General features: G+C 46.4%; 2 protein-coding genes across 3 annotated transcripts in view; one reads left to right on the forward strand and one right to left on the reverse strand.

Annotated features, from left to right (window-relative positions):
• Positions 1-9,965, reverse strand: part of LOC117958237 — an 859,617-nt gene that overhangs the window by 60,535 nt on the left and 789,117 nt on the right. The window lies entirely within an intron of this gene.
• LOC117958254 (keratin, type I cytoskeletal 13-like) overlaps positions 2,017-9,965 on the forward strand; it is a 12,363-nt gene continuing 4,414 nt past the window's right edge. Inside the window, exons 1-7 of one of the 2 annotated variants that reach the window (XM_034894568.1) lie at positions 2,024-2,632; positions 3,598-3,680; positions 4,017-4,173; positions 4,846-5,007; positions 5,325-5,450; positions 5,946-6,199; positions 6,838-7,100. In XM_034894568.1, the coding sequence (XP_034750459.1) occupies positions 2,156-2,632; positions 3,598-3,680; positions 4,017-4,173; positions 4,846-5,007; positions 5,325-5,450; positions 5,946-6,199; positions 6,838-7,036 (1,458 nt within the window). In that variant the 5' untranslated portion in view covers positions 2,024-2,155 and the 3' untranslated portion in view covers positions 7,037-7,100. Of the gene's footprint in view, positions 2,633-3,597; positions 3,681-4,016; positions 4,174-4,845; positions 5,008-5,324; positions 5,451-5,945; positions 6,200-6,837; positions 7,101-9,965 lie in introns of those variants that run through there. The other variant, XM_034894569.1, reaches the window with a different exon arrangement.

The raw sequence follows: 9,965 nt of genomic DNA on the forward strand, positions 1-9,965 counted from the left end.
ATATATATATATATATATATATATATATATATATATATATATATATATACTGTATACACACACATATATACACACACACAACACAGGTATGCAAAATTAACAAAAACCTTTAATCGTTGAGTCTTTATTTGGACTAGTCCTAATTTTCTGGATGGCGCGCTGGGAGAAGCTGATGAAATTAATAATTGTTTCCATAAGGCAAGACAACCACAACAGTTATGTGTGTGTGTGTGTGCGTGTGTGTGTGTGTGAACGTTTATTTTTGTGTAACTGCCGTTCCAAACGTGTCGAGACATGTGACGGTGTAATTACAGCGATCACACGACAACGGGCGGAGATCTTCAAAGGGTTCAGAGAGCGATTATGAGTGTGTCCCCGGAGCGATGTCGTTCACTTTAAAGGACACGAGTGTTGGTGTGTGTGTGTGTGTGTGTGTGTGTGTGCGTGTGTGCGTGTGTGCGTGTGTGTGTGTGGGTGTGTCTGCGTGGTATTCTGCTGCCGGCGTGTTCCCATGGGTTCAGCTCTCAGGTTACAGACACGTGTACTACTACATCCAAATACTACTACCTCAACCTGCATTTACACAATGTAAGACATGTACTGTATACTACTACACCTACATACTACTACCTAAGCCTGCATTTATACAATGTCAGACGTGTGTACTACTACACCTGCATACTACTACCTCAGCCTGCATTTATACAATGTCAGACGTGTGTACTACTACACCCAAATACTACTACCTCAACCTGGATTTATACAATGTCAGACATGTGTACTACTACACCGACATACTACTACCTCAGCCTGCATTTACACAATGTCAGACGTGTGTACTACTACACCCAAAAAGTTGTTGAGTTTCATCTCATTGGCGTAACCCTCATGTTGTGTTCAGGGGTGTGGGACCCGTTTTCAAAGTCAGCTAAAAGAGAAATGATGCTTTTATTATTTCTTCTTAACTCCAACTTATTGGCCTTGGTTTATTTTCTGTAAAGAACATAAAACATAACATATTTTTAAAGAGTGCACACGGCAGGTGAAATGGTCCCGTTATTTAATCTGTTGATCTGTGTTCACGTCGCGTTACTGTCGTTGTTTTCTTGTGTCGACTGTAAAGTGTGAAGTAACGTGTTTCAACGGGAGGATCACAGAACCATTACGGTAGTGAGTAGTCTTGAAAAGACGAAAATCTGCTTAAGGGTGTTGTTCGGGGGACGGGGGACGGGTCAAACAACACAGGACTTTCACCCCGGAGACCAGGGATCGCGTCCCGCGTGTTGCGGTTCCTTTCTGCGTGTTTCTCTTCCTAACCGCAACCGTCCCGTTGTCGTGGCTGGCGTGGGGCGTTCGATGTCCCCGTTGTTTTGGCCGGCGTTTACTACGACGCTTTTGTAACGTTTCCCAAAGTTCTTTGTCAATTTCTTTTTACTTTTAAATTAGTTTTTGAAGTTTCCGAAGCTTTGTCCGACATTGTGTTGATCGGATCATGTCATTTAGAGTAGTTACACTTGGGTAGGTAAAAGAACGTTGATCAGTTTGACCCGAGGACAACATGCGGGTCAAAGTGTGCAAACAGGCTCTGCTTGTTGTCCTCAGCTGTTTGCTCCAGATCCGGCTGCTGACAAAGACCCTGATCCAGTCTTTGAGCCAGGACACAATCACAGGCTGCCAAAAGTTCCCCACCTTTCAACTCAAAACTCTAATAACAGATTGAGGCCATTCTGCGGAGGGCCCTTTCTTTTCAACCGTGGAGTGATTGATTGCTTCTTCTATGCGGGGCTGGGCTGGACCTGGAGGTCTACGTGCCTCCTGTGTCTGAACTCGCCCTGCAGATCTAATCTCCTTGCTCTTTGTAGGAAACGAGAGTTGGCCTGACAAAGAATTTCTGCATGTAGCCTGCACCTTCAGGCGATTCTTTAAGTGGATTCCAAATTTCTCAGACACACCCAAGGTCCCGTTAACCTCGCATGATCACCGTTGAGTTAAACCAGGACCGGTGTCCCCTCCCATGTTCGGCATGCGCTCGCCGCCCTCTCCCTCCGCCTCTTCACACAAACAACAGTATAAAATGTCAGCTGCTCTCTCTGAGCGTCTCCACTCTCTCCCGAGCACCTGAAGCAGATAGACAGCTTTCACTCCTAGACACAACATGTACTACTCCCAGTCCATCAGCGGCGGCGGGGGCAGCGGCGGCGGCGGGGGCATGCGAGGCGGCAGCAGCCGATCCATGTACGGAGGATCTGGAGGGTCTGGTGTCAGAATCTCCTCCGCCGGCTCCTCCATGTCCATGTTTGGTGGCGGCGGCGGTGGAGCTTCCTATGGCTTCGGAGCAGGCGGCGGTGGCGGCGGCGGAGCAGGAGGTGGCTTTGGCTTTGGCGCCGGAGGCGGTGGCGGTGCCGGTGGTGGCGGCGGCGGCGGTGGCGGTGCCGACATCTCTGCCAACGAGAAGGCCACCATGCAGAACCTCAACGACCGCCTGGCCACCTACCTGGACAAGGTGCGCAAGCTGGAGAAGGCCAACGGCGACCTTGAGCTCAAGATCAGACAGTTCCTGGAGAGCAAGGTGGGCCCGTCGTCCAGAGACTACAGCCACTTCTACGCCACCATCGCAGAGCTGCAGGGGAAGGTAGGTCCACCTCAACGTCTTCACTGGCTCCATCAGCCCTCTTACATAACCTGGACCGGGGTCCTAACACCTCTATTTACCTCTTAGAACTTATTCCATGTTACATAGTGCTCTTATTCTTATTCACTCAGTCAGTTTATGGGTTATTGTGTTAATATTTTACAGTCATAGTTAGTATTTTATCATGATCTACTGCACTCTTTCACTATCATCACTACACACAGTTTACAATCGTACCACCTTATGGTCATTGCATTTCTGGGAAGGATTTTTAATACTGTTCTTAAGTATGTGTGTATGTGTGTAATATATGTGTGTATATGTGTGACATGTGTGTTTATGTGTGTGTACATGTGTGTATATGTGTGATATATATGTGTGATACAAATGTGTGATATATATGTGTGCATGTGTATGAGATATGTGTGTATATGTGTGCACATGTGTGACCCATGTGTGTTGTTATGTCATATGATTTTCTGGATAAGTTGTTCGGTCTCTAAAATGTGGATCAGGGCCAAAAACTGAAAATGTATTTTTAACTCTAGTTACACACCTGGTTTCCGTTTTTTTAGGCATCCATATTTTATGAGATAGGAGTGAGAATGTGTGCTGTAATTCACATAAAAAAACCAAAACTCAGAAACCAAAAGGCATCAATGTAAATGTACAGATTGATTGGTTCCCTGATGCCTTCAGGGACTTCTAAATGTACAGATTGATTGGTTCCCTGATGCCTTCAGGGACTTCTAAATGTACAGATTGATTGGTTCCCTGATGCCTTCAGGGACTTCAAAATGTACAGATTGGTGGGTTCCCTGATGCCTTCAGGGACTTCTAAATGTACAGATTGGTGGGTTCCCTGATGCCTTTAGGGACTTCTCCCTCTATGTGGATGGGACTTTAAAACATGAGTAGGTGTGTTAAAGGATGAACAGCTGACAGTGTTTTCTGTCCTCCCCCAGATCCAGGAGGCGACCAGGATCAACGGCGGCATCTACCTCTCCATCGACAACGCCAAGCTGGCTGCCGACGACTTCAGGATGAAGTAAGTCTGTCATTTGTCAACGAGTCGCAATCGATCTCTCTCCGAACTCCTTCAGCGCGTGTGTGATGCAGACCGGGGGTGAAAGCCGACGTTTTCCCTGAATGTAGTTTTCCTGATAAGATAGCATCCCATCAGCGGTCCGTTTCCCAAACATGGGCGATGTGATGGATGAATTGTATGTGCGTAGAAAGCACTGAGAGCGAGTAGCGGGTAGTATGAAAGGCTGAAATCCGCATCGGGATGTAGACCGGGCTACTATAAAGCACTAGTATGGAGGGCTAGCATGAAGGGCTAGTATCAGCTAAACACACTCCTCCCTCGTTGTCCCCCCCGCAGGTATGAGAACGAGCTGTCCATGCGCCAGTCGGTGGAGGCCGACATCGCCGGGCTGAGGAGAGTCCTGGACGAGCTGACTCTGAGCCGGACCGACCTGGAGATGCAGATCGAGGGGCTGAAGGAGGAACTCATCTTCCTCAAGAAGAACCACGAGGAGGTGAGAGCCCTGAACGACCCCAAATACTGTATCTGAAGTCTCTTTTGTGTAGACCTTAGTGGTCCCTAATACTGTATCTGAAGTCTCTTTTATATAGACCTTAGTGGTCCCTAATACTGTATCTGAAGTCTCTTTTATAGACCTTAGTGGTCCCTAATACTGTATCTGAAGTCTCTTTATATAGACCTTAGTGGTCCCTAATACTGGATCTGAAGTCTCTTTATATAGACCTTAGTTGTCCCTAATACTGTATCTGAAGTCTCTTTATATAGACCTTGGTGGTCCCTAATACTGTATCTGAAGTCTCTTTATATAGACCTTAGTGGTCCCTAATACTGTATCTGGAGTCTCTTTATATAGACCTTAGTGGTCCCTAATACTGTATCTGAAGTCTCTTTATATAGACCTTAGTGGTCCCTAATACTGTATCTGAAGTCTATTTATATAGACCTTAGTGTATCTGAAGTCTATTTATATAGACCTTAGAGGTCCCTAATACTGTATCTGAAGTCTGTTTTCCCAAATTCAGCCTTGGTCCAGAATTCCAGCCCCTAGAACCAGTCCCGATATGAGCTTTAGCGTGTGCGATTTCTGGGACCTGTAAATGAAACTAGGTCTTCTCTGGTCTTGGTTCTCCTCTGATCTCACGCGTCCCCCTGTGTTTGTGTGCAGGAGCTGCTGGCATCGCGAACGCAGATGAGCGGCCAGGTGAACGTGGAGGTGGACGCCGCTCCGGCCGTGGACCTCCAGAAGATCATCGAGGAGGTCCGGGAGCACTACGAGAACGTCGCCAACAAGGGCCGCAAAGAACTGGAGGCCTGGTTCCAGTCCAAGGTACGGACCGCTGAATCAACTCTGGTGACGTGGTCATCTCTCTTTTTATCACGTCAACGGGTCCAAGTTCACCTGCAGACGCACCGGGTGTAGCTGCCCCCCATTTGGTCTGAAAACTCCCGTCTCAATATTTAAGAAAAAAGGGGGACAACAGTCTGAATATCAAAAAAAAAAAAAAAAATGTTGAATAAAAGTTGATTTTTTGAGAAAGAAAAGTTGTTTTTAAAAACATGTTGAATATTAATTTAATATGTTTTTGAAAAAGCTGAAAATTAATTGAATATTTAAAAATAAGCCATGTTGCCGTGTCCCTCCAGTCCGAGTCGCTGAACAAGGAGGTCGCCGCCAGCACGGAGACGCTCAGCACGTCCAAGACGGAGATCACGGACCTGAAGAGGACGCTGCAGGGTCTGGAGATAGAGCTGCAGTCACAGCTCAGCATGGTGAGTACACGCAGTACACGCAGTACACGCACCGCAGCACTGCAGTCACAGCTCAGCATTGTGAGTACACGCAGTACACGCACCGTATCCCTCTGACAGAGTACAGCAGTACACGCATTGCAGTTGTCTGACAGAGCACCGCAGCACTCTGACAGAGTACACAGGCTGAGGTACTTGTACCGTACTTCAGGCTTTTCTTTCCATGTTCTACTTCTACTCCACCACATTCATCTGACAGCTTTAGTTACTAGTTACTTTAGTCACTAGGTACTTCAGTTACTTTATACAGTAACCCTAAACACAGTAGTTTATTCTCTTTCTTTACTCTTACTACTCTGACTGCATGTTCCTGGTGGTACTGACCGCCTGGTACTGCAGGACGTACTGTAACAGAGTACTTTTTAACAACGTGGTGCAAGTACTTTTCCTTCCATGAAGGATCCGAGTGCTCCTCCCGGTCCGTTACAGTGTCTCTGTGTGTCCCCCGTCCTGCAGAAAGGCTCGCTGGAGGCCACGCTGGCGGAGACGCAGGGCCGCTACGCCATGCAGCTCAACGGGTACCAGATGCAGGTGAGCAACCTGGAGCAGTCGCTGATGCAGCTCCGGGCAGACCTGGAGAGACAGGGACAGGAGTACCAGATGCTGCTGGACATCAAGACCAGACTGGAGATGGAGATCGCCGAGTACAGGAGGCTGCTCGATGGGGAGGGCGGCGGCGGCGGCGGTGGCAGCGGCAGCGGCGGCGGCAGGTGAGACTCGGACTCTCGGATGTTCCTAGGGTCAAATAAGACCTAGAGACTCAGACTAGGACTCTCTTTGTTAGTCCTTTAGACTCGGACTCTCTTTGTTAGTCCTTTAGACTCGGACTCTCTTTATTAGTCCTTAACACTCAGACTCTCTTTATTAGTCCTTAAGACTCAGACTCTCTTTATTAGTCCTTAACACTCAGACTCTCTTTATTAGTCCTTAAGACTCAGACTCTCTTTATTAGTCCTTCAGACTCAGACTCAGACTTAGACTCTCTTTGTTAGTCCTTTAGACTAAGACTTAGACTTGGACTCTCTTTATTAGTCTTTTAGACTCGGACTCAGACTAAGACCCTCTTTGTTAGTTCTTTAGAGTCTGACTGTTTTTGTTAGTCCTTTAGACTCAGACTTAGACTTGGACTCTCTTTATTAGTCTTTTAGACTCGGACTCTCTTTGTTAGTCCTTTAGACTCGGACTCTCTTTGTTAGTCCTTTAGACTCAGACTTAGACTTGGACTCCCTTTATTAGTCCTTAAGACTTAGACCACTGCTGATACATATTCTCACAGTTATTGTTCTGAGAATGCATGGTGTTCTGAATGAAGCCCTGATCGTGGTGTTTGTGCCTCCCTCTCCTGCAGCTCCAAATCCGCCTCCTTTACCTCCTCCTCCTCCTCCTCCTCCTCCACCTCCAACCTCTCCGGCGCCGGCAGCGGCAGTGGCGCCGGAGGCACCAGTGGCGGCTCTGTTATCACCAAAAGTACCAAAACCAAAGTGATCACGGTGGTGGAGGAGCTCGTGGACGGGAAGGTGGTGAGCACCTCAGAGACCATCCAGTAGACCCTGACGGCTCCAGCAGACACAAACACGCCAAAAACCCCAATAAAGGTCTGCCGACGTCCTTCAAAATAAAACGCTGCCTCACGTGTCTTCTGTTCCAACTCAGGGGTCTGATATCTACACTAGACCAGAGATTTTTAACCCCCATGTTGTTCTAATGTTGTTCTCATGTTGCTCATGTTGTCCTTGGGTTGTCTTCATGTTGTCCTCCTGTTGTCCCCCATGTTGTCCTTGGGTTGTCTTTTTGTTGTCCCCCTGCTGTCCCCCATGTTGTCCTTGGGTTGTCCTTGGGTTGTCTTCATGTTGTCCCCATGTTGTCCTTGGGTTGTCTTCATGTTGTCCTCCTGTTGTCCCCCATTTTGTCCTTGGGTTGTCTTCATGTTGTCCTCCTGTTGTCCCCCATGTTGTCCCCATGTTGTCCTTGGGTTGTCTTCATTTTGTCCTCCTGTTGTCCCCCATGTTGTCCCCATGTTGTCCTTGGGTTGTCTTCAGGTTGTCCTCCTGTTGTCCCCCATGCTTTTTAAGCAAAGACCTGGACTCAGATGTAGACTCTCTTTATTAATCCTTTTGGAATGACTCCCCCAGGAAAATTGAAATTTCCAGCATATAGCCACACCATCCAGGTGTGTGTGAGTCCAGGTGTGTGTGTGTGTGTGTGTGAGTCTAGGTGTGTGTGTGTGTGTGAGTCCAGGTGTGTCTGTGAGTCCAGGTGTGTGTGTGCGTGTGAGTCCAGGTGTGTGTGCGTGGGATTCCAGATGTGTGTGAGTCCAGGTGTGTGTAAGTCTAGGTGTGACTGTGTGAGTCCAGGTGTGTGTGAGTCCAGGTGTGTGTGTGTGTGTGTGAGTCTAGGTGTGTGTGTGTGTGTGAGTCTAGGTGTGTCTGTGAGTCCAGGTGTGTGTGTGTGAGTCCAGGTGTGTGTGTGTGTGAGTACAGGTGTGTGTGTGGGAGTACAGGTATGTGTGTGTGTGTGTATGTGTGTGAGTCCAGGTGTGTTTGTGTGTGTGTTTGAATCCAGGTGTGTGTGTGGGTGATTCCAGGTGTGTTTGTGTGTGATCTTAACTATCAGTCAAAATAATTGATAATTTCAGAATTTTTTAACAAAACACTTGCGTATAATTTGATATAAATGAGGTTTGTTGTTAAAGCAGCTCAGGTTTAAAAAAAGATGCAAATGATGGAAAAGGTTGACCTGAAGGACGAGTTGATGGTTAAAAGCAGTCGTGTACTCTTGTCTTAGTCCGGGACTCCATCGTCCTCTAGGGGGCGCTGGTGGTCTGGGGATTAAGGGGGCAAGCTTGGGACCAGGATGTCGCCGGCTGGACCGTGGAGGTTTTCATGCTTTTGTCCCTTTTTTCAACAACCGTGACGCCCTTTTTATACATTTAAAGACTTTTTATCTATGTTTTTAACTTTTTTTAATGTTTTTTTGTCCCTTTTTTCAGCGATTGTCACCTTTTTGACGTTCAACACTACGTAACACTAACCTATTAACTTTAGTGTTAAAGTTATTTTTGGAATTTACGGTCAATAAACCTCATTTATAGGAAATGATCCCTAATGTTTGAGTTAGAAAAGCATAAATTGGGAATTATTGAGACTAAAATTAAAGGAATGGATGTTGATGATAATCACAGACTGGAATATGTCAACTTTTACTCAATACTATTTAAAAAACACTTCCATTTGTTTTACAATGCTATAAAATTGAATAGGACGCCCCAAAATTAATGAAAGTAGAGATTAGTACTTGGTAGAGAGCGTTGGGTGGAATCAATCATGTTATTTTAACCCCTCGAGGTCAGAGCCTAACCCAACCAATCAGGTCTTGGTGGGGCCATGATGGATTGTGGGCAGTCCATCCCTAGAACCAGAACTCAAAAGGGGGTTCAGTTTCTGTGCTCCGCATATCTGAAACGACGCTCTGCTCCTTTAAATCATGCCAGACACCTTCCTCCTCCACGCTGGGTTTAGGTCCCGGCACCGGACTGGGATTTGTTCTTTTATTCTGGTCTTTCATCTGTTTTGGACTCAACACTCATGTTGTCCCTTGGGTCAAATTTGACCCGTTTTCAGTAAAATAAATAAATGACGTGTCCCAAAAATGGGCCGTCGAAAAAAGCGCTGAAAATGTCAACATCAAAAATATCAAGAAAAGCACCCACAACACTGAAAAAGTGACAAAAACGTCAAAAAAGCGTCAATAATGTTGAAAAAAAGAGACCAAAATGGGTTATATTTTCATGGATGACGGGAGGACGACCGAGGGTTAACTCTTCTTACTTTTGTATTAATTTGTACTATTTTTAAATGTTTATGTAAAGCACTGTGAGGCTGCGGACATGTGCTCTACAAATACAACATGCAGACCTATTTAGAGTATTAAAATACACACATGTTGTATTTACTATGAACATGGTGTACTTTATTAGATCACTTCTCTGTGATTCACTTCCGCTTCCTTTAAATAATCATCGTTCCTTCAGATTTACAGCGATGACGAACAGATGTAGAATAATACCAGAAACCTACCGGGAGTCCAGTCCTCCATCGATCCTGTCGTCCCAGCGTCTCCACGGCGACCATCTCATCCAAATAATCCCAAATTGTGATACCTGTTGCGTGTTGTTGCTGTTTTCTGTGTCCCTTTCGCCCCGGGGACGGCCGCCATCTTGTCTCTGGCGGCCATCTTAGAAAGAGCTCTCATTGGCTCTTAACAATTCAAACAAGGCGACGGGAGCCAATCAGATCGCTTTCCAACCGGTCCCCACCCACACAGCCCGCGGTCACATGACTGTGTTTTGTGGGAAAAAAAAGTTTTTAGGAATTTTTTGGAAATATTGAGTTTCCAACAGCAAAACTATACATAAACAATAACAAAAATACACACAGGTACACCACACACGTTTGAGCATGGGGGGGGGGGGGGGGG

This window comes from Etheostoma cragini, chromosome 15 (genome assembly GCF_013103735.1).
Source record: "Etheostoma cragini isolate CJK2018 chromosome 15, CSU_Ecrag_1.0, whole genome shotgun sequence".
Lineage (NCBI taxonomy): Eukaryota > Metazoa > Chordata > Actinopteri > Perciformes > Percidae > Etheostoma > Etheostoma cragini.